Source organism: Chiloscyllium punctatum, chromosome 42 (genome assembly GCF_047496795.1).
Source record: "Chiloscyllium punctatum isolate Juve2018m chromosome 42, sChiPun1.3, whole genome shotgun sequence".
Classification (NCBI taxonomy): domain Eukaryota; kingdom Metazoa; phylum Chordata; class Chondrichthyes; order Orectolobiformes; family Hemiscylliidae; genus Chiloscyllium; species Chiloscyllium punctatum.
In genome coordinates, this window is record NC_092780.1 from 28,850,518 (window position 1) to 28,876,164 (window position 25,647).

Below are 25,647 nucleotides of genomic sequence, written 5' to 3' on the forward strand. Positions count from 1 at the left end.
AGAAAGTTCATAATTTATCATTGTGATTGAGTTAATTATAGGCATCCCGCAAGAATTTGCGAAGTATTTCAGGGTTCAAGTATAATTCACACCCAATGACAGAATACTAAATGAAGATACATACATGGGTGGCTTTTTTGGTTCCCCTTCAAATTTCATTTTCTTGTTTGTGTTGGCTGCTGGTGTGCGGATTTCACTTAATTCTTTCTGAAATACAAAATGATATTTATAAAATAGAAAGTGTCAGTAATAAAAGTAATAGACAGTGAGGCAGTGAACACTTCAATCTTTTTCATGCTTTGACCGTTGATCCAAAACATCATCTTTTCCCAGTGCACAATGATGTCTGGGTGCAGTAAAAGAAATGGCACAGTAGCAATTCTGAAACATTTGGCCCAAGTTTGGGTAAGGGATAGGGAAGAAATGGGAAATACGACCAAGTGCTTTTGCTGCTGTTGCTGATTGTCAAATGAGAGCCTCCAAAAGTGTGCATCAGCTGGGCAAAAACAGGAATTTGGGCATAGATGCGATAGTTCTTGCAGCCACTTTTAAAGTTGCCATCCAACCATATGCTGGGATGTAGATGGTAGATAAATAGTCTTTCCACCACAGAGCGCTTCTTGTGGAGCCAATCCTGTTCTAATCCAGTTTGCAATTGGAGTCATACAGCACAGAAACAGAAGCTTCGGTCGAACCAGTCCATGCTGAATATAGTCCCAAACTAAGCTAGTCCCTACCTGTTCTTGACCCATATCCCTTCAAACACCACCTATTTATGTACTTACCCAAGTACCCTTTAAACATTGCAATTGTGCCCACATCCACCACTTCGTGAAATTCAATCCAAACATGAACCACACTGTGGTTAAAAAAAAATTGTCCATGTCTTTTTTAAAATCTCTTTCACCTTTATAATATGCCCAGTGTCTTGAAATCCCCCACCCTAGGGATAGGACGCCTACCTATACCCCTCGTGGTTTTATAAACTTCCTTTGCTCCAGTGAAAAAAGTCCCACCTTTCTTTATAACTTAAACCTTCTACATCCAGCAACACCCTAGTAAATGTCTCCTGAGCCATTTCCAACATAATAATATCCTTCCTAACACTGGGAGACCGGAAGTCTTAATGGTTTGGTGCTACTATATTTTGAGTACAACTTAGACTTTGTGGGGGATAAAAAAAATCAGCTAAAAAATGTATTTTTAACCAAGTGATCCCTAGAGAAGCAGTATGGAGGAAATTTCCTCATAATGCCATTCAGCAGCACCTACAGGAAATGTACCTTTACTTTGATAAGAGGCTTAAGCCAAAGGACACCTCTCTTGTACAACACACCAGCTGCCCAGACCAGTCAAACATGTCGCTTGAGTAAGACAGACAAATACTTCAGGATGCTGCTCCAATTAATGTTTTGGTGTTATAATGTTATGAGTGATAGAGGTATGCAGATTGTTATTGAAATGTGTATGGAATGAATACAAGTGAGAAACCAGTAGGACAATTAGGTTTTGTATCCAAAATATAGTGGCATGATGGCCACTACTGACTTTCGACAGTCTATTACCATCTATTTTGTCATATGGATTAATCTTGCTCAAATACATCTTTAACCAGGAATGCTCTTGACATGATTGAACATATTACTGATACCACTAAACTTGTAAGACACTAATACAAATCTGCTAAAACCTTAAGTTAATTGTAAGGAGAAATGCATTTTTAAGATTAATAGCAGTATCAAGATGTTAAGAAATGTATTGTGCGATCCCATTTTCTTTCACAAAGCAGCAAGGCAATTCTAACAGCCAATTAGATTCCACCTCATGTGAAATCACAAAGAGTCCATCTCTCCCAGTCCTCATTGGCTGGTCCAACATCACTGAACCAAGCACTGGCATTTCTGAGATGTTGACTATTATTTTGATTGACAGCAGTATAAACTAAGACAGTATTATTGGCAATTCAGTCAAAAATATTTTTAACACATGATTTCCTTATAGAATGCTCCACTTCTCATATTACAGTATTGCAATAGCATCAGGTTGCTTCAAAGAGAAAGCACTCAACAACAATCTGTCCCTGTAATCTCTATACTAGGACTGATACAGAGTAGATGGCTCCTTTGACTGACAGGACTGCTTTATGGAACCAACCAAATGCTGCTAGTACTGCTCTGGGATGAAGCCAACGTGGAAAAATAGGACCAGGCTTCTATTGCATTATTTGACATTTTCTCCCTACTTGATTTTTCCAATAAATTGGAAATAAATGGATAAGAACTGCACAAATTATATTTAAAATAGGCACAAAAATACACAGGCAAGTCAAAACCGTAATCATGAAAAAATGTGAATAGTTCCAAGTCAATATTACCTTAATGAGCCAAATGAAATGCAACTGCTAAATAAACGTTGTCACTTGACATCGAATACGAAGAAAGTTAAAAATCACACAACATCAGGTTGTAGTCCAACAGGTTTATTTGGAAATATAAACTTTTTGGTGCGCTGCTCCTTCATAAGGAGGAGCCTGACAAAGGAGTAGCACTCCAAAAGCTTATTTCCAAATAAACCTGTTGGACTGTAACCTGGCGTTGTGTGATTTTTAACTTTGCCCACCCCAGTCCAACATCTTGAATATGAATGGAATTCCCAATCTTCTGCTTTGATGCCTACTTATGCTGATGGTGTCTCGTCTCTCAAATAGTTACTTGAAGGTCCTCAGTCAAACAGACTTTTACTCTGTTGCACATTTCATGACAGCAACTTTCTTGTTTATTATTTACTTTCTCACCTTGTACTTGCCTTAACTTCAGTTAATAAATGAACTCAATTAAAAGAGTGTTCTTATTCTCCTTACCGATGTACAATACCAGAACTGAAATGTTTCTTATACTATAAACATTGATCAGCTAGTTTTTCTTGGTAAAACTATTACCAAACCATCCACAGCATTTCCTCACGACTGTATCAAGCATTTGAGTTAAGTGAGGTTGTCAATCAGATGCAGAATAAAACTCATGACCCAACAAATTAAGACTAGAGCTAGCTATTGACTTCAGCATCCATCCACTGCACTGTACATATACGTTGGCATCCATGTGGCTGGAAACTGCACATGTTAAGGCCTAAGCTACTGGACTGAGGCAGCTCCATCTGATTCCACACGATGTTTAAGAGCTCAATGTTAAACTTTCAGCTTATGAAGAGATGCTTTTTTGGAAGTATACAAGAGGTGATGTTGTTGTAAAGCACGGACACTTCATATTTGCTTCACTGAACACAACACAATAACTGCAACACACATTTGCAGAAACACAAGTATTGAAGTTAGAAACTTGCTACTAAACTGGTTGATGATGAACAGCAAGTAGTTCGATTCTTAGGTCAGTCAAGAGTAAGTCTTCTTGGTACTGAACTTGCTGTTAAGACGAAGAGAGAGGAAAGTACCTCATATCGCTTTTGATCCTCAGCTGCTTTTTTAATCCACATTAATTTCTCCTTTTTCTCCATTGCACTCCAAGTAGCCTCCATCGTTCTGACAGCTTTAGTGCGGTCATTCTAAAAAAAAAACAAAAAAAAAACACACCGTGAAGCCCAGCATTTTTGCAACGTCAAGACTCATTCAGATTACAATCAATCTGATAGCATGCGCTACTAAATGTGCCTGCAATGCTCCACCTCCATCAATTCACTGGAGTATAGATTAAACAAATCCCAAAAGAATTTATTGGGCATAACTGGTGTGTCTATCAAAAAGGGAGGGTGGGATATTAACCCTCCAGAACATTGGCGGAGGCTGGAAGGGATTGCACTATGCAAAGTGCGTAGAAGGCAGCACTGTAGATTGTACAAATGCTGAGTAGGTTGGACACAAAGATGTGCGATCATGCACGTCATATTGATGAAATCCAATGTCCTGGTTTGCAGGCTGAACAGTTCCAAATGCAAGAACAGTTGTAGAGGAAAACAAGAAATCAGACTTAAGCATCTGATACACTAGAAAAGAAACCAATCGTTTTCAGTCTCTGGTCGCAAGTCTTCCAGAACGCTGGCTCACCTGGTGATCGCGGTGAAAAACCTTCATGGAACGTGTAACCTCGTCTGTAAGCAACAATATGTTACAAACTTGTGCATCCAATCTGAAGTATTATTCATCAGATTGAATAGTTTATCAGAATGAAAAAACAGATTTGAGGAAGGATGATAGCTACGGCTGCTGCCAAACAACGTTCATCAGTGTGTAGGCTGTTGATACGAGTTCCCCAGGTTTAGCTCATTGTGACAGTATATGGAATGTTAAAATCAAGAGATCAGTTTCAGGCTAGGCTGTGATCATTCACCTTTGAATATCTAAGTAGATCCGGATATAGGGCAGAAACCTGGTATGTAGCCAAGAATCTAAAATTAGAGACATCACAAACAGATACTGTAACCCATGTGTTTCGTTTGCAGATGACCATGACCAGAGCAGCACAAAAAATGTCGGCAGAGATTGGGTTCGCTACAGTTTGTTTTATGATCAACCACCTTTGGGAAAAAAAAAATAACCAAAATGCAATTTATTATCAAAGCAGCGTCATATAACTTAAGTTACATGACTCAATAAATCTACTTGGTCAGATAACTGCTGCTTATTGTTAACTTGAGTTTTTGTTTAAAAGGACCTACAGGTTGAGTTTGGCAGACAAGGCCTACACCAGAACGGCAGTTCAGTTTTTGACAGTCTCCAGATCAACAGAGCTGTAGAGATACCTTAATCCATTTTAGCAGCTTCAAAATATTCAAAGGCAGAAAATTACCCTGACTATATGTCTCTAGAGACAAAGAGAATCACATCTGATAAAAGTGCAGAAAGTTGCTGAAATTCAACACTTGCGATCTCTTTCAGTCAATCAAGGTATTTTAAAGTGAAGGCAGGAGTGGCACTTCACTGGGGCTGTGTCTCTAAAGAACATTTCTGAAGGAGGGCTGGACTTTTCATTTGCAAGTTATGATAAAATCTTTCAAAATTGCCTTAAAAGCAGTCGTTTGCAAATATATTCATTGACTGACAACCATAGTAATCAAATTGCAAAAGCAAAATTATAGTCGATCAAGACAGGTTTCACTTTGGAATCCTACTTGTCCAGGTGAAACTTTCTTGCAAATATCATAGCAAAGCTGGAAATAGAAATTAATTTAATAATTCCTCAGATCAACCTTCAGGGAAATAATACAGGCTTTACAAAATACTGGCACTGCAGAAGATGACTGAGGTACTTGCTAGAGCTATGTTCCAATATAATCAAACGCTGAGCTCGGTTAACTAAAAAACACATCGTGTTAGCAGTTCAGCAGGCTACAACTTACAAGTCTGGAGGTAAATAATAGAGTCTAAGCAACTTGAAACAGATTATTTTAAGAAAACTATGACGAGTGCTTGGGTCCCCTCAAACTCACAGGAGCCCTGCAGGTGCTTTTATATTAAAGGCAAAACTGTCAGCCAATTCCTGGCAGTGGCTGCTCCAGAATCAATTCATGGCAGAACATAAATACAATGAAATAATCTTCAGCCTTTTAATTAAACTAGTCTGTGGATCAGTATGGCTAACCAGGAGCAATCTTTTAACCAGAAGATGTTTTGGGTCTGAGGTGCATTTTGAACAGATGCAGAATTGCAGCCGTGGTTTCCACTTTCCTGGGCCATTGCAGATCTAGAACTAGCTATTGACAACACCCTAAGAACCAGAATTAGAAGACACTTTACACAGACACCAAAGCTGAACATTGCGACCATAAAAATCCCCAAGTGACAAATTGGTCCGTCGCATTGCTGGGTTTGGGAACGTGTTTCATCATATTGATTGGTTGCTGAAGAATTCAAGACTCGCTGAAACGTTTTAAAAACTGAAAATATCCCGCAATGCTGAGTAATGGACATGTATTCAATATACACTCTTTCCCAGTCCAAATTAATTGCCTTAATAGCCAGGAAACACTTCGATCATTAGAACTTCTGCAGACAACAGGAAAGGAGCAAGGTCGGAGTGTATTCTGATGTTGAGGAGGAATGTGGATAAACAGCAACGGTCACATTGGCCTAACAAAAACTATGTGCTCAGATTTGGGCGGCACGGTGGTTAGCACTGCTGCCTCACAGCACCAGAGACCCGGGTTCAATTCCCGCCTCAGACAACTGTGTCTGGAGTTTGCACATTCTCCCTGTGGGTTTCCTCCGGGTGCTCTGGTTTCCTCCCACAGTCCAAATTGCGTTAGTGTTAGGTGTAGGGGAATGGGTCTGGGTGGGTTGCTCTTCGGAGGGTCAGTTGGGCCGAAGGGCCTGTTTCCACAGTTTCAGAAATGAAAACAAAAACTTTGCTTATCAGCTGCCAGACCTTAAAAAGCAAACTTAAAAGTTTTCAAATGAAAACTGACATACAGCGAAGAAAGCAAGAATAAAGAAAGTTACTGTAATCAAAGGGTATATACCACATAGCATAGAACTGCTAATGGTGCTCATTAATCCTTAGGTATTGTGTGACGCTGCAGAAATCAGTTTTAATGAGTAACAAAAAGCTGAAGTACTACAGCATGGATTTCGGAACAATTCAGCAAAACATGTGCTGCTTGGTGCAGGAAAGGAGGAGGAGGAGGAGGAAGCCAAAAAAAAAATCCACAGGATAGAGTACACTGCTGTGGATAGATCTCCTCTGGGGTATGAAAAACATATGGAACATATCAAGCAGAGCTAATGTAGCCACTCTATAATATTTCAAGTCAACATTCACGAAAGCAAAAAAAAAAATGCTTACAAGTTGGAAAACAAATGTGCAGTCAAAAACTGAACCAGCTGAAAAGCTTGCACTTGGATGATCTCATACGATCGGGAGAGTATCTGCCATTCTCGCAATCCTGTCCTTGTGGAACTTGGCAGGCAGCTTAATTCTTATCCTATCCCATCTCCTCCATTCCAAGTGCTCATTTCCTCTCTTTCAACTACCCCAGTGCATACCCTGTACTTGGCCAAATAATCTCCAATCACATTCTGCTGCCAGATCTCTTCTGCAGTCTTGGGTGGCTCAGGCAGCTTCCCTCGCATAGCAGAGCCTTTTCCGTCTTTTCCATAGCTCTGTTTTTTCTGTTCCGATTCGGCCTTTGCCGCTGCTTCCATGCGCCGATACTTCTCCTGTTGCAGCAAAAACATCATTTTAGATCCTTCAAAATACAACGCCTTCCATTAAACAACCCAACCAGGCCACCGAATACAACGCAATCTACGGTTAGATCAGAGCTACCATCTGCTGGGAGGTTAAAGCAGTGACTGCAATATGATCCTATATCTTCAGACAACATTCAGTCTCCACAAATAAATGATCAGGTAGTCCTTCTAACGAATAATTCTACATTCCTACAATGCTTTTGGCAATCAAAAGAACACCCTGTATATAGAAGCTTATTTCCCACATTGCACCAACTCTTTCCAGAATACGCAAATACAGCCTCAAATAGACTCAAATAAACAGAAGTAGAAACGTTTAACATGTCCTTCAAAAGCTAAGTATGGTCATCATTGCAAGATTTAGACAATAGAGTCATAGAGATATACAGCATGGAAACAGACCCTTCGGTCCAACCCATCCAGATATCCCAACCCAATCTAGTCCCACGACCAGCACCCAGCCCATATCCCTACAAACCCTTCCAATTCATATACCCATCCAAATGTCTTTTAGATGTTGCAATTGTACCATCACGTCCTCTGGCAGCTCATTCTATACACGTACCAAGCTCTGCATGAAAAAGTTGCCTCTTAGGTCTCTTTTATATCTTTCCCCTCTCACCCTAAACCTATGCCCTCTAGTTCTGGGCTCCCCCAGCCCAGGGGAAAGACTTTGTCTCTTTACCCATCCATGCCCCTCAATTTTGTAAACCTCTATAAAGGTCACCCCTCAGCCTCGATGCTCCAGGGAAAACAGCCCCAGCCTGTTCAGCTTCTCCCTATAGCTTAAATCCTCCAACCCTGGCAACATGCTTGTAAATCTTTTCTGAACCCTTTCAAGTTGCTTGAAGACTAGAAACAAGACTTGGAAAGGTATGACTCAGTAATGAGACCTGGTTGAATCATCAAATTCTTGAATTCATGTCAAACTGAACCACCAAAATAGCCATGCAGGGTAAGCAGACAGCATTGAGAATTATCATGCTAAAGATCCAAGTAAACAATATCACAACTAAAATCACCATCCAACATCTCCTGACACAATAAAAGGAGAGAAGTGGGAGGAAAAATGTATGCAGGATTAATTTTAATGCCAGCTTCAAGCATAAGAGCACCTACACACCCAACACATGGGGCAAACTGAACCTCCTCAGGGCTGCTGCGTGCCAAATGAGACTTTTGCATGAGCTACTCTTTAGCCACATTACAAGTGCAAGACTGAATGCTCCTTACTGGAGCAGAATCCACTCAAGTATAACCTGTAACCCATGAGGCACATGCTCATCTAATACACGGCTGTCTAATTACAAAGGCACATACAGCATGGAACCATCTCAGAAACCCCTCTCACTTTCACAAGAAATGAACCTGTGTAATAGCCTCAGGAGTACGAATCATCTAGAAAAATCAAATGCAAACAAACATTTCAAAAAGCATGATTCAAACCATAAACCGCTGGCTGAATGATTTTCTATTCCAGGTATTGATTCAGAAGTTTGATGATGGACTTCAGTTAATGGCTTGCATTGACTGTGGTTGTAACCTTAATCTATACAGATGGGGATTATAATAACGAAAATGAAGACAGCCATACATGGCACTTAACAGGAATTTTGCTCATCACCCTGGTTCAAAGCAGCAAATCTTTCACTTCCCCATCACATAGGGAAAGGCCAGCAACCAATAAGAAAATTATCCTCTCATAGCTCTTGCAAACATTAGAGGTAGGGAGTGTTGGTTGATAGATTGTGTCAGATATGCCATAAGACTGTAAGATGGCCTTTGAAGCACCCGAGCATTTCAGTTTCTATACAAGCAGCTTACAGAAGGGCCATCTGGAAATATATCAGAAACCAAAATTTAAATATCCTGCTCCATGCCAGAGATACTGAGTGCAGTGCAACACCTCACATTAGCTAATATAGTATCTTATCGAAATCAGTCAAACCTTAGCACACAACACACTCACTCACTGACCAACTGCAGAAACCTTGCACTGTAAGCACCAAGGTGGAGAATTCCTCCAAGGTTGATTATGGCACTGGCTGATATCAGCTAGGATGAAGTAAAACAATACTATTTCCCTAAATCAAAACACTGAACACTTGGATGAGACAATTGTTACCAATTGCATATGTCAAAAAATGTAAACCAATTCAAATCAGTCATTTCACAACATACACTATGCAATATTACATAACAAGGAGGAATCAAAAGGTGCTCCAATGACTAGACCTTTTAAATGAGAGAGGAACATACAATTCCCATTGTTTGGGCATGACAACTTCTCAGGTGAAGTCTGAACACATTGTAGTGTGAAGAGCAGCACAAAAGGATGCTCAGGGAAACTTACAAATAATTGAGACAGCTCAACAGATAGACTGGATATAAAAGGAGGAAAAACAAAGCATCACAGCACTTAAATTCCCATACAGGAGTACAACTGCTGTCCTCCACAAGACAGATGCATTGAAACACTTATCCTTCCTAAGGAAGGATATGGAAACTGTCCATACAGAGGAAATAATTCATTGAAAATGACCCTCTGACATAATTACATGCCTATGCACCAGATTATTGTTGAGATAAAAGCTGCAGTCATAAGTAGTAAAAATAAAGTCTTGCTCCAAAGACACAACACTGAAAATATATAGGAGCTCCATAAGGAACAAATATCCATCGGAATTTGTCTTCCTTTTAAAGATGGCCGGAAAGAATGGAACACAAATGCGAGAGATAGTTCCTTCATTCCAGAGCTAAGATTCAGATTTTGATTAAAATAGGGGATGACGATTTTCAGTTCACACCGATTGCCTACTTGCTGTTAGTTCTACCAACTGTTAACTTTGGACCACAGTACCATTTGCTGATATCTCAAATTTAGGTATGAGCTACAGATCACAAATGTAAAGCTTTAGTTTTGGAATGGGGTGCATACATTATAGAAATAACCAATTCCACAGTGACGTACAGAACGTTTGGTTCAATCACCATTTCAAGGGCTTCAAGCGCAACTGTGCTGCTTCAATCCATTCAAGCAATGCATCTAAAATACCAGTGGATTCTGCCTTCCAAAAGGCCAACCTGCACCCATTGCCTTTTAAAACCTGGGCCATGAATTTCAAGATCTAGAAATAACTAACACACACAACTCAAAAACATTTTATTCATTACTGACTAAACTCTTTCACCAAGTATATAATGCGCTGTACTCCAGTCTGAACACAAATATTAGACTGGTAAATATTATACTGTAGCCTGCCCTTGCCTAGATCTTCATATCGTATCTATCAGCCAAATAATTTTTACCTTTTTCTTCTCAGACAGCTCAGTCCACATCCTGGCCAATTTTCTTGTCAGTTCACTCTCCGACAGCTCTGGCTCCTCCTCCTGCAACTTCTTGCGCTTCTCTTCCGAGAAAATGAACATGGCAGAGATCGGACGCTTTGGTTTGTCAGAAGTAGTCTAATAATAAATGTGAGAAGAGACCCTTTAACCATGTGCTCATTCTGGCAGCTGGTCTTCCACTTCCTTTCCCATTCTACCTTCAAGCTGCCAGGCCTTACAATCCTTGCACCTGAAACCCCTTTCTCTGCAAAGGGTCCCATGTTGTAAAAGGTTTACCTCCACTTCTGATGCACAATAAGAATGCGTTAAGACCCGCCCTGTGTGTCTAAAAGTAACTTTCGATTCAGCTTCAAGATTTCCTGTTGTCACTTGTCCCCTTGCCAATTCCACTCAGTTGACTGTAGGAAGGGACAGCATTACGCAAAACCACTTTCATTCTCTCCCTTAGATTGCCTAATGACCTTTTCAAAAACATTAAACAGATAATGCATAGAAGTTCTACATCAAGCAACATCATGAAGCTTTGGACACGAAAGAATTCCCTGCAAAATAACAGGTGCATTGGGTGTGGAAATCTTAACTAAATCCTGTAAAGCCACAACTCTGCAGCAAGAGGCAGATTCATGATCACAACTGAGTGCACCCTGTCAAACTGTCAACATATACAACTGTGGCTTTGGAAAAATGCTTGCATGTCATCTTCCCACTTGAAGATAATAATACCCAGCCAATACTTCAGCACACAAACTGTTGGGGCAAGGACAAGATTGTTCAGTAAATTAGAGACCACACCACAGAAAGAAGTCACACATTTACCAAACTGTTTGGGTACTTATTTATTAAGGCTCTTCAGATATTTATTCAGCTGAACATTGAACCATAGTACAAGAGAGGTAGCGGCCTCTTGGTGACCTGAGAATTCTAATTACGCGCAACTTCTCAGCCATTACAGTAGTTTGATATTTTTAAACATTTTTTTTCTAGCCACTTGTTAATGAAGCACTCCCTTCTGCTTGCAGATGTGCCAGTGAAAAGACATTCTGAACCATGATACATCATCTCAATTATCTGGAATTAACACCATTGAAGGCAGTGAGGAAAACAAAAAAATCATGATCAGAAAAATACAGCAGAAAAATGAAAGGTAGCAGTTTACAGTAAGCCGACAAAACATAACTGGACTTGAATGCTATCCCACCCAATGGCCTCTTTTTTTAGGAAAACAGCAATGGGTGCAAGTCTCATCCACTGACATTTGGTTGGTATAGGAATTACCACGTTACCACTCAAGAGTCTGCAAACTTATTACTTCCCATTTCTCCCACTCCTGATGCCCTAGCTTTAAGCACTTCATTTGACAATGAAGACAGCATAAGTAAGAATTAGATATACAGATTGCAGAATACCTAAAAGCATGGTTTAGGAATGGAAAATGAACCAGATTATCGTCAGTCTACAGCACACACCAGAACTTGAGATATATGTATAGATATATACCAATGTTCATAAATACGCACCATAAAGCATCGAAAGCATCTAGAAGAGTATTAAAAATGTATCAATAACAACCATTTTGAAATTAATTTTCAAATCATTTGATGATTACATAACCAAAATCATCACACTATGAGCTACGGGACACAGACGAGAGACAGACATGAATGTAATGTATGGATGAACCTCTGTGAAATACCTTTAAAGCAGTTTTAAAATTAGGATTCCTGGAGTATCCTGATCAAGGAGCATAAAGATCCTGTTCAGTCGCCCCAAGTCAAAGACATACAATTGCCAAAAGAACTTTGTGTAGGTCACAAGACAAGGACAACAGGTCCTAGAAATGATCAAACCTGAAGATAAAGGAATCATCCCCAAACTAAAGAGAGCATCTGTAGTAACGCTGAAACATCATATTTAAACTTCAGTTCCACACGGCTCCTAATTTCCATGCTCCCTAAGCATTGCAGAGCTTGCTGTTGGAAAGCATGTTAGGCCAAAGTACGTGCAGCACACTGCCAGCAAGAGGTCCACAATAGGAAGAAGAGATTTGCCAACACCAAAGAAAAGCCTCTGTACTGAAAACTCTTTGGACACCAGGCAAGCATTTTCTTTCAATAAAAGCAAAACCCTGAGCATGTTGGAAACCTGAAACAAATCCAGAAAATGCTGGAGAAACTCAGCAGGTCTGGCAACATGCCTGTAAAGAGAACATCAATTAAAAAAAATTCGCTTGACACATGTTGCCAGGAATGCTGATTTCTCTAACATTTGTTCTAAGCTCAACAGTGATGTACAACTGTATGCTCTCAGGCATCACTGCCTTGGAATTGAAATTGCAAATTCATTGCCTTTCCTTGAAATTGCATTACGAATGAATGGCTTTTTGTTGTTTTTTTATTTTGCTGATTGTATATTAATGATATATATGCACAGATATATTTTGAGCTTAAAGAACTGCACGTAAAGTTGTCACTTAAAGGCTCCAAACTAGTTCAGTCAGAAAGGAGACCAAGTGAGTAAGTTGACAAAATGAACACTCGTGGGTCAAATGACTCAGACGGAAAACAACAGCTCAATCTGTTACTCAAATAATCAGATCATGAATTTGGGGCAAATATCAGAAGAGCAGTGGCAATAAGCAGGTTATGACAGATCTACAGAAACATCAAAGGAAGGAACGTATGATGTTGCAGGAACGGTTGGTGAGGTAAAAGCCACTGAACAGAATTCTGTGGGAGCGATCAGCTCCATTATGACAACACAGATCGGAGTATCTGGAGCATCACCCCAAATACAGAAAACCTGAAAAAGAAGCCAATGCAATCCAGATGCTATTCAATACACATTGTTAAAGCCAATAATAAAAAATGCTATTTCAAAACATTTAAAAAAGGGTGCAAGCACAGATTTTCAATCAGATAATGAAGGCAAATTCAGCCAAGTATCAGCGACAGACATAATCATTTGGAGCATTTTCACATTTCAACTCTTTCGAAAAAAAGTGTGGGAGTCTGATAGTAAGCACACTAAGAGATCCCAACACACATGCAGTGCACAACAATCAGCCTTTGCACCACAGCGCACATAAGATCACCATCTATTTAGCTGTAATAATTTCTATACCAGTGTTAAACTTTACAAGACTCACATTCTTGCCATAAACATTTCCTTTAGATGAGGAACACACAGGAGCTAATGCAGCGTGTTATCCAGCTTAAATACTAACACAGCAATGCAGCATCACCTACAACTGCCAGTGACCTCCCATCATCAATTCGGGCCATATCCAGAAAACTCCCCCAAGAGCAAAGCCACTGAAAACATCCTAAATGCAATCAGCTGTTGATTCAGATAAATTGTGAGAGACAGGAAAAGACATTTAGTGAGCGATTTCACAGGGTAAAGAATCTTAAGCACATGAAGTAACCGACTGAAAAAATAGGAAGAAACATAATGCAGAATAACAGCATTTTCACAAGCCAACACATTAAAGCCTGGAGAAAATAAAAGATCCATAACAACAGGTTCTTTCCCTCCTCCTCTATCTATTCTTGACGCTCCCCTGCTCCCCCAAAAAAATTTCTAAACTCCAGGCATGTCCATTGGAATTAGCTGACAATTCAATAACAAATACAAGACCTAACGATACAGGAGGCAGTTTGTGAAACTTTATCTACTTACTGCAATAGAAAATGTCAGCAGAAGCAACGCAATCTAACGGATCAAACAAATCAAACCCTTTGCTATTTAAATGCTGATAACCATATTAAATCAGTATAAATTCCAGGGAGTGCCACCAAAAGTAGTGTTAAAACGACAGTGCAATTCCAGCCCAAATTAAACAAAACCACACACAAAGATTATTCACTAAAATTTTACTGTGACTCAATGGTTCTGTAAAAATTTGCATCATTTGATGGCGTGGGACCACTTAATCACAAGCCAAGATCAGGCCAGCTTCAATGCTCCATGGAGAAAAAAACCAGCAAAAGTTGTGTCACAAGTGAAACTAAACACCTAGGCGCTTGCAGGCTGAGTGCAATGTGTACAAATGGTGTTAAGGGCGTGTTTGGATTTGATGGTCAATTCCTTACACCATAGGTTGCTGACAGTCAATAGTGTGGGAGTGGGGGGATTTGCAGGAGTTCAACCCAGCATTGGTACTTTGGATGTGATGGGAGTAATGATTGACTCAATGTTGTCAGTACTGCTATAGCATGTGCCACTCAAATCACCAAAGTTAATTTTTCCCTGCCATCAAAAGAAACCACCTTTATGACTGCACCTTTAGAATCAGTGAACTCATGAAAAGTGCAAAAGAGTACACGTAAATTGTTCACGTATGGACTGACACATTGTTGTGTGCAAGCTTGTCTGCATTCCTCTGAAAAAAATTCACATACTTAACTCAGACACAAACCAACTTATTAACAAAAGGAAATTATTGAACACACACCTTTGAGGCATCTGAAGGTGGCGATGGGATGCCTTTAACTCCCCCTTGTTTCAAGGTGCTCGAAGCTCTTTTGTTTATTCCAATCATCTTTTCTTCAGAAAGGACTCTTTGTTGCTCATGCTCAGGGAGGCTCTGCCATCGGACAGGATAAAAGTCTTAATGTTTTTCCATCATGGAAATCATAACTCAGTACAGAAAGGGAGGGCAAGCCCACCATCTACCATTTGCTAACAGTAAATGAAAGATAAACCACTGAAAGAGAACAGATTAGGATCTAGAATCCATTCCTGGCACTTGCCACAGTCATATGACAAGATAAGAGAATGGTACCTACCAGTAAAAACCGATGAAGATTAATTTCGTACTCCTTCTTTTTCTGTGGGAAGGTAACAAAACAAGTATCAACACCTGATAATTTCAAGGTCTCAACTGTTCTAATCCAAGTTAAGGCAGTATTAAACAACCAATTTTGAAACAAGCCCTCTCCCAACAAGCACAGATAACTCTTTGAACAGAGTGGAACCAACAGACAGAGCTATAAAATTTGTTTAATTATTCCTTTCACTACAAAAGCCAATTTCACTAGAACAGTGAGTTGATACAAATGGGAAGCAAATCAAAACAAGACTGAAAATGAAGCATTACTCATCGTTGATCACATTTGATTTAAAAGGGTTAAAAGTTTTGAACATGTGGAAAAGAAGTTGCCAAATTTCTTACTTGTTCACATCGTTTCTGATATGCATCCTTCTCTTTCTGAGACAACATCTTCCACTGCTTGCTGCACAGTACCATACGCTCAGTGCTGGGAATATCTTTCATGTTGGACATTAGCTCAGCACAATAGAGAGAATAGCCATTCCTGAAACAGAAACGGAGAGCGTGATGTGGTGTTGTTTTCTCCCACTATTTAGTCATTCCCATCCCTGTAATGGTATTGGAGGTTATACCCATAAACTCAAATGTTTCGGAGTCAAGCATTTGAGATGACATGCCTAAGAATGGGAACTTAGAATAAACCAATCACTGAGGCACTAAGGATTTCCCCTTTACGCCCGAGAAAGCCATACAGAAAGCCAAGCAGAATTGTAAAAAGTAGGTTTTTGAGAAAACAATTGAAGTTGTAAACTGGAGAACATTCTATGGAAAAGTAGAATACTACACACCCTGGAAATCTGAAAATAAAGATCGGTAAGTGCGAGAAAAAAAACTTGGCAGCATCTGCGGCTACACACACCAGTAAGGTTTATGATCTTTTGTCAGGACTGTTAAAAGTTAAAAGGGTTTTGGATAAGGGTGGGTGGGACAAGAAGAAAGGGAAGTCTGTGACAGACAGTAGAGATTGGATATCAGAAGAATTAGACTTGCTGGGGCAAGAAACGAAACAAAAGAATGTGCTAAAAACGTGTGGACTGCTGAGTCAGAGCAAGAGAAGCATCAAAACAAGGACAAGGAAACAGTGTGGGTCACCAGTTATGATCTCAAAATGGTTGATCTCAATTTGTGAATGCTGCAAAGGTGAACAGAAAGGCTGGTGCTCAACTCTAAGTTGAGTTTCACTGTAACAACGCAGTAGCCCAAGAAGAGAGATTTCATCACAAACCATGTGGTGGAGAATTAAAAGGACATGCTCCCAGAAGCTGAGGGTCATCTTCATGGATTGATGCAAAGTAGTCACCCAAACCTCTCCAATATTCTCATGAAGCAACAAATAGTGGACGAGAGTGTAAGTAGTAAAAGATGACATCATCTGGACCAGTGTTTGCGGTTTTGATGGCAAGGAGTGAGGATCTAAAAAGGCTACCATTACATCTCAAGTTTCCAATGGAATGATACCATGGGAAGGAGACAGGGTGCTGGGGTCAACAGGAATAGATCAAAGCATCACAGAGGAAAATATCCATTACATACTACTGAAAAGGGAAAGGAGGGGATGGTAGCTGCAAGGCAAAGGAGAGAAATTGATTCCTCGGTTAAGAAGATTGGCTGATGACTGCTGAGGATGTGGGAACCTTATCATGGCTCGAGGGAAGGGTGACAGTAAAATACAGGAAATGTGACAGGGCCTTGATAACGATGGTGAAATTCATCAAACTGAAGGCAAGTTATCAAACCAGTTTGAAGAGCAGTTAGGCCACAGAAGACATAGGGATTTTACAAATCATTCTTGGGACTCGAGCATTGCTGACTGGTCCACCTTGCCCTTGAGTTGATGGTTGGATGTGAGCTGCCATTTTGACACACTACAGTTCATTTGGTTAGTTACAGCCATGATACTGTTAGGGAGGGAGCTCCAGCATTTTGACCAGACAACATTGAAGTAACAACAATATATTTCCAAGTAGGATGTGAGTGGCTTGGAGGAGAACTTGTACCTCACGATGTTCGCATGTATCTGACACTCTTATCCTTCTTGATAGTACTGGTTGTATATTTGTAAGGTGCTGTTTAAGGAGTATTGATGAATTTCTGCAGTGTATCTCGTCAATGGTACAAACTGCTGCAACTGACCATTGGTGGAAGGACTGAACATTTGTAGATGTGGTGCCAATCAAGCAGGCTGCTTTGTCCTGGATTGTGTCAAGCTTGAAGTGTTGCTGGAGCTGCACTCATCCAGGCAACTGGGGAGCATTCCATCACACCCCTGGCTTGTGCCTTCTAGATGGTGGATAGACTTTGGCGAGTGAGGTGGTGAGTTGCTGCCCAATTCCTAACCTCTGACCTGCTCTTGCAGCCATTGTATGTCTTTGGCTGGTCCAGTTGAGTTTCTGGATAATGGGAACCTCAAGGATGTTGGCGGTGATGGACTCATAATTGGTAATGGCAAAGGGCAGCAGTTGGATTCTCTCTTGTAAATAGCCATTTGCTGGCATTTGCGTGGCATGCATATTATTTGTCACTTGTTAGTCCAATCCTGGACATTAACTGCTTCAATTTCTGACTCACTAATCGAGCTCAACACTGTTCGCTTCTGACCTTATGATAGAGGCAAGGTTATTGAAGCAGCTGAAGATGGTTGAGCCCAAGACAATACCCTGAAAAACTCAGATGTTTGGAGCTGAGGTAACTGACCCCCAACAACCATAACCATCTTTTGTGCCGGCTATGACTCCAACCAGTAGAGTTTTCCCTCAGAGTCGCATTGACTTCAGTTTTGCAAGGATTCCGGAATGTCACAGCCAGTCAAATGCAGACTTGATGGAATAATAAATTGGGAAGGGACTATCAATGTTCCAAAAAGACCTATGTCAGAGCCTCAAATACTCAACATATTTATTTGCCATGTTAAAACACAAAAAAAGTTTATCCACAAGTTTGCAGATTCCACAACAACTAGTTGTATGATGAGCAGTGTAGACAGGAGCATAAATCAGCAGAGGTACATTGATAGATGAAGCAAGTAAGCAAAACTGTGGCTGATATATTTCAGTGCAAACACAGCAAGAGGATGGTCATTTTAAACCACAAGGCAACAGAGCCCATTAGGAAAAGTGGAGCTCCCCCCAGAGGGATTTCGAGCTGGAGGCTTCCATCTACAGATCTGGAAAACGTGGTCACGTAGAAAAGAAATCAAAAGAGGCTAACGGAATGTTTGCGGTTATAAGAGTCAGATTTTACTACAGTTGTATGAAGCCCTGGTTCGAGTGCATCTGGAGTGTTCTATTTACACCTGAGCACCCAAACCTTAGAAAGTTTATTTTGGCTTCAGGAAGCACACAGTGCAGATATATAAGAATGCTACAGGGGTCCATGAAGTAAGAGGTAAATATAGACATCTTCATGATCAAACTTCACAAAGTATTTTGCAGACAACGAAGAGATTCTGAAGTGCAGTCATTGTTGTAATTTGGAAAAAGTGGCAAACAGTTATGTGTTTGTGCATGTTAATTGAGGGATAAACATTTAACCATACACGTGGGAGAATTCTCCTGCTGTGCATCAAAATGATGCCATGGGATCTTTTATTTCCACTTGATTGGAGAAATGTGGCCTTCATTTAACAATTCACCCCAAATCCAGCAGTTCCAAAAGTTCTGCATTCCCTTGATACTGCAAAAGACAGTGTGTGTGCATCAGCTGTAATTTTTGTGTTCAAGTCCTGGAGTGGGATTTCAACCTAGAACATTGACTCAGCTGAAGCACAGCTGACACTAGAGACTTAAATCAGCCAGACTTGAATGCCATGGAACATGGAGGTTTCATTGAAACTTTTAGGATTCTGCAGCCCAGCAACTTCCAGAAATAAATTAGAAAATGAATGCATGGGAGGGAATTCTTCTGTCCTGTTTGGATTGAAGGAGGCCAGAGAAGAAATGTTGCCCACTTTGGTAAGCTGAAAGACAGCTACTCCCAGTTATAGAGACCACTGTCATCCAATCTTCTGCTCAAAGAGGATACCCTCCCCTTAAAGAGATAGCCACATGGATCTGCAACTCCAATCCTTTCATCAAATCCAAAACTATTAAACTGTTCTCAATTTTTAACAGTTGTGTGCTTCTTTGCTTTAGTGCATGCGCCATATCCAAACTGCTGAATAAATTACTTCAAAATCAATTATGACTTCAACCCCCTTTTTGAGCCACCTGCAAGTCTAGGTTCAAATCCTACAGCTTTCAAGATTCTCCCTTCACACAAATTTAAGGTGGACACTTACGGTGGTGGCTTTGTGGGTCGACCATCAAACTTGTCCTTGAGCTGTCGCTCAGCTTTAGTCAGAGTATTTTTGGTCAAGTCATCCAGATTGATGCTTTGCTCTGGGTGACGTATAACATAATCTCTCATTGCTTCCTGCAAGCAGAAGGTAATCCATGTTGTAATTTATTCAGTAATTCAATGTCTTCTTTTCCAGTCATAAATTAGATCTTAAGTACTGCCTGTAACTCTTCAGTATTAGTCACAGTCAGAGGTTTGCAACTCAGAAACAGACCCTTTGGCCAAACTGTTCATGCCGCCCAGTTTTCACAACTGAATTAGTCCCATTTGCCAGTGTCTGCTTCTTGTCCCTTCAGATCTATCACAAGCATGTACCTGTCCAAAATTAGTATTATTTACAAAATGGATTTCCAGTCCTTTTAAGAGATTACATTTTCAAAGAGCTGGTGCAGACACAACGGGCCAAATGGCATTGTAACATTGTGGTTCTGCTTCAGATTCGTTCTTTTATTGCAGGTTTCCATAGCCTTCCTGCAATCTGCCCAAACGGCTATTCACTATACATTTGCTGAGGCAACGAGGGTTTCATTCCACCATATACTATAGGCTGCCTTTGCCAGGCTCATGAAGGAGATCATCAGCCCAACTGCACTGCTTCCCCCCACAGGCCTGCAAAGATTTCCTTTTTAAGCAAAGATCTAGTTTCTGTCAATTGAACCTGCTCCTCCCATTTTTTCAAATGATAATTCTTCCAAATGAAGCAAAAAAAATCTTGTCTCTCCTTGGACATCTTTGTCAATCATTTTAACCTCACCCATCTGGTTACTGACTTTCCCACATGAAGCTTTTACAGAATTTTGCACTTCACTCCACAAAATGTAATTTAATTATTCCTGAAGTTTGCTAATTTCCTCACTGTTTACTACTTTGGTCATCTGCAAAATTGTATCATCTATAATGAACTGAAATGTCAACTATTTCGCTCTCCACAGATACTGTATGATTCGAATATTTCCAGCCTTTTCCCAGTTCTTAATTCACTAAAACTCTTCTGTTTTGTCACACGCCCTGTTTCCCATTACCCTTTTCTTTAATCCATTAAGCTTTGTTGACACATCAAAACTGTGGCACTTTAATCAAATATCATTTGGAAATCCACAGATACAACAGCACAACCTGCATCAAGCCTCTTCAGTATTTAACTGAAGTCATCAAATCAAGCTAATCAGATACAATTTGCCTTTAACAAACCCATGTAGACTGTCATTAAGCTACTTTCATTCAAGTGACATGGATTATGGTCTCTACATTTCTGTAACAATATTGGGCCAACTCACTGGCAGCCTGTATGGAGAAATAAAGAGTTTACTTTGAGTCCAATATGACTCTTCTTCAGTACAATGCTGACAGACTTACCGAGTTCCTCCAATACTTCTCCCCCACCCCAGATTTTCAGCATTGCAGTGCATTCCCATTACACATTAGGACGTAGCAAAGCTGCCCATTCTGTACAAGAGGATTTCTTGTTAAATCCTTAACCAATTCCATCTTCCATTTTATTAGCTGTTTACAAAAAGGCTCAAGAGTTCCCTCACAGGTTACCCACTGAGCCAGAGAGTTGTACAGCACAAAAAAAAAGATATTTCAGTCCAACTTGTCCATGCTGGACACAGATCTTAAACTGAACTAGTCACATTTGCATGCACTTGGCTTACATCCTTCTAAATCTTTCCTTTTCATGTGCCTGTCCAAGTCTTTTAAATGTTGTAACTGTACCCGCCTCTACCAATTCTTCAGATTCTCTCTCTTTTCTCTAACAATAAAGTTGAACTTGGGTCTTTCTTTCCCCTGACCATAGCAGGGCTTTCGGAGTAGCAATAAAGGAACATAATACATGATTGATTTTCCACAATTTTAGTTTGTATTCAATAGATGAGATCAATCCTGTCCAGCATGGGTTTCTAACATTACTCCGAATTTCATACAGCAACACCCCATCCCATGCTAGATAGCCAGTTTAGGCCATACTGCTTGGACCATTCTACAACTTAAAAGGGAAACACAAACAGGTATCGATGGACTGCTAATCATTAAAGTGTGGAACAATGGCCCAGAATGATCATCTGCCTTTTTACCTTCCCAAAACACCATGCCTAAGCTCGGTACATTCTACTCCAATTAGACTGAACAGCAGAACCATAAATCTTAGGCACAACGCACACTAATTTGTGGGTATTTGGACATTCAACAATTACAATTGAATTCTTATCCTTTCTTCCTTTATTTATTTCACAGGATGTGGCTGACACTGGCATGGCCTGTATCTGACATCATCTCAAGTGCTCTTGAACAGAATGATTTTGCCAGACCATTCAGAGATTACATCAGGAAAAGTTTATATGTGGGAAACATATAGGTCCGGCAGGCAAGGACTAAAGGGCAGATTAAATTAAGCAATTCAGATTCCAACATGGGGGTTGGGGCCTTGCAACCTTCTTCCCCCACCATGAGCTTGGACCTCTGCATTTCTCACACAAATGTTGCTGCAGCTAGACTGCCTCCTCCATATCAAACCACAAGAACAACCCCTCAGTGGAAATTTCAAAAAGATCATCTAAACAGATCCATCCTCACTGGACCGCCTTACACAATGAGGCCTGTAGGTTTACAAGCCAAGCAATACCACTTTTGCCAGTATCTACTTACCTCATAGAGCTCACGCTGCTCCAAACTTTTGCCAATCCATTTGAGTCGTTTCTTGTCAGATAGCTGGGACCACTGCTTCCCCAGTGCCTCTTTAACATCCTTCATAGTTGCCTGGGGAAACAAACCAGTTTTACTGATACAGGGTTTCTAACCTCAGAGATACATCTTTTGACAAACAGTCACAACATAACTTCACTTTTAGCAAATATAACTTAGGACTGGTTGTTAGTCTTGTTGCTGTGGTCAAATAACACAAGGCCGAATCATAACTAATGTGCCCCACAGCAAGTCATATACCAGGGGTATGCTTCAAACTTTTTAAATCGATGTGGCCATTTGTTCAAATGTTGACATAAGTTGTCACTCGTTAATCTTCAAATATGCTCACATTAAATGTGCCATTAGCTAAGTATTCAGGCACAATTTTTTCCCCTCTATTAAGAGATAAACATAATAGGTCTTCTGATCAACAAAATCCTGAATCATTAAATGTTTCCCTCTCAGGTGCTGTTGTCTGACCACAATTTTCAGTTCATATAATCAAAATATATAGTTGGCTTCATGGATGTATTGCTGTGGGAGCTAAGTGGTCCTAATAAGAAACAATACTATGAAAACAATTAAGAGTCTAGATAAAAGCCAAAGAACATGGATCAGATTAGTTGAACTAATCTGCTGCAGTATGAGATGAAATATCCTCAAAAATTGTTGATACAACTTAAACCTCCCTAGAAGGTATAAAGTGGCCCAAGAATTTATTCAGTTTGACTCATTGTAAACGGAAGGGGCATATTAACTGAATGTTGGCTATTGAGTATAATATTAATCAAAGCTAAAATATTGACTGAGTATCTCCACACATCTGAGTAAGTGACATTATGAGAATTTGAACCAGATGTTTCTTCAGCTTAGCGGACATCAACGGTTAGTTCAAGAAATGACAAACGTTTGAACACCCCAATTGCCTCCCTTAAATCAGCAGGGCTGGTGTAGGATCTTTACTATAAACAAGGCTCAACAGCCATAGATTAATGAGCACCATCAAAACCCTGCATCTTCCAAATGACCCTAAGGTGTCTCTGGTGCAAGGATTTCAAGCTCCTCATCAGATGCATGGACACAAGAAGATAAAAAGTGATCATTCTAAAAACAATCAACTCAGTAGCAATGAGAGACACAAAGAGAATAACAAAACTGCAAACTAGTAATATTTGTATATCATGAAGCAAAATCGAGGGAGGCTGGACAGAGAACTGGGTGGGAGGTCATCTCCCTTATTGGAATTGGATCTTCTGCGACAGTATTCTTGAATTTGCCAAAAATGGATGCGATTGTAGTTAAACATGAGATACAGTGTGCGTGCAACAATACTTCAGCAGGAATAATGAAACGCAAACAGGGGTGGAGATGAACAAGTGTGAGGGATAAGCAGCAAGCCAACAATTTACATTGCACTAAATCAGATAATCCGATATTACATTGCACCCATCCCATCACATTTCCTGGAGATATGGGAGAGCCTTAATATTTGGTTGGCATTGATGAGCAAGAAGAGTTTTCATGTGAGAATCACAGATGCCCAAGTCTTTTAAGTGAAGGTGTGTATGAGAATTTTAAAAATGGGAATTAAATGAATATTCACAGAAGACAGTTGAAAAAACCTGATATTTAATTGAGTTGATAACAATTAAACATATTAAAAGTAAAATCTCTATAGTCTACCAGACTACAGGGCTGCTGTCTCATTACAGAGAGATGACAGCTGATGGCAAGACTAACAAAATCATGATCACAGAACCACCAGAAGAAGCAAGATTGGAGCATAGAAAATCCATGCCTTATAGAAAATGTACCTAATTATTCATCTCCAACTAGTGGGTTGCAAAGACAAATCAGATTGTTCTGGTATAACTCGCATTTCATCAAAGCAAATTGGCGATAATGCAATTGATGAATTGTGGACGTTGTTCAGATAACGCAAATGGTATACTGAATGAGTATAGCAATTTTCTGTCGCGAGCTTCTATTGCATGATTTTCTATGGCAGTTTTCCATAGTGTGATAATCTATAGTGCAAGGTTTCAGATGAACCCAACTATCGTGTCATTGCAGAACGACCTGTAATCAAGTCCATTACCTGTGGATGCAGCTTCATGAAAGCCTTCTTCTCATGAAGGTACCAGAGTTGCTGGGGTGTTTTAGGTTTCTCTGGAACATCTGTTCTCTTCACACTCTCTAACAGTTCAGGATGGTCCTCTCTTTGGAAAAACAAACAAAAATACATTTGCAAATTTAGCTGACACTACATCACATCATTTGATGAGCTGAAACTACACATGTGCATATCAAGGCAAATCTCTTTCCATTACTCAGGGTCAGGTGGTGAATTAATTTTGATTAACCAGCTCCAGGAGCCATCGCTTCATCCTATCCATTAACTATACAGCAACGTGGTTATCCAAATATATAGTAAATGGCTCAATTCAGCTCTATCCTGTACTCTTTCCTACCCTTGCCACCTCCCCATTCAATATCCATCCTTCAGGTATGGATTTTAATGTCTTGTCCATCTTCCATCTCCATTTAATATCTTATAAAACATGCATATAACCAATCACATACAGAGTTGAGCCTACTGTAACAGCAAATGAATTCATAGCGAAACATTAAGCTTTGCAATTTTTAAAAAAAATTTTAAGGGAGGGATGCAAATTCAATTATTTGAAAGTTACCTGAATCGGACCATATTACGTTCAAAGTCTTCTTTTTCCTTCTGAAACTCCTGAATATATTTCATCTACAACAACAAAAAAAATTAGTATTTGCATTCAAGGAGGTAACTGTGTTCAAATATATTTTGGCTTGCATTCCTATTCTTAATATCAACATATCTGAAGTTCCTCTTGCAACGTAAGCACCAGTGTTGGCACAGTGAGATGCACTAACCTTCTTCTTTTCTGGCAGCTCCTTATATTTCTTGGAGAGAATTTTAGTCAGATCCAAGTTGCTCATTTCAGGATGAAGCTTTGCATATTTTGCCCTTTTTTCCATAAAGAATCGAAAATAAGGTGTGAGGGGCTTCTTGGGAAAATCAGGATGTTTCTGTAAAAAATGGAAGAGATAATCACTTCATGCCAGCACTGCATCACCACCTACGTACCCACTGCAAAATCAAATTTACAGAATGCTTTCATGCTCAAAGATGCCACCAAAGTTACAAAGAGGAGATGGTGGCAGCAAAAAGCTAATATTGATGCTTTAATGGCCCAGAGATCCTGTTAATGCT

At 39.9% G+C, this 25,647-nt stretch overlaps 1 protein-coding gene across 12 annotated transcripts in view; it reads right to left on the minus strand.

Moving 5' to 3' along the window:
• ubtf (upstream binding transcription factor) overlaps positions 1–25,647 on the minus strand; it is a 71,816-nt gene that overhangs the window by 11,518 nt on the left and 34,651 nt on the right. For 7 of the 12 annotated variants that reach the window (XM_072561713.1, XM_072561717.1, XM_072561716.1 and 4 more), the window contains exons 5-16: positions 25,308–25,463; positions 25,094–25,158; positions 24,499–24,619; positions 22,362–22,472; positions 19,657–19,790; positions 15,723–15,864; positions 15,337–15,378; positions 15,003–15,134; positions 10,511–10,666; positions 6,995–7,168; positions 3,451–3,561; positions 125–207 (exon numbers count right to left, since the gene is read on the minus strand). In XM_072561713.1, the coding sequence (XP_072417814.1) occupies positions 125–207; positions 3,451–3,561; positions 6,995–7,168; positions 10,511–10,666; positions 15,003–15,134; positions 15,337–15,378; positions 15,723–15,864; positions 19,657–19,790; positions 22,362–22,472; positions 24,499–24,619; positions 25,094–25,158; positions 25,308–25,463 (1,427 nt within the window). The remainder of the gene's footprint in view (positions 1–124; positions 208–3,450; positions 3,562–6,994; positions 7,169–10,510; positions 10,667–15,002; positions 15,135–15,336; positions 15,379–15,722; positions 15,865–19,656; positions 19,791–22,361; positions 22,473–24,498; positions 24,620–25,093; positions 25,159–25,307; positions 25,464–25,647) is intronic. The other 5 variants (XM_072561720.1, XM_072561719.1, XM_072561722.1 and 2 more) reach the window with 5 other exon arrangements.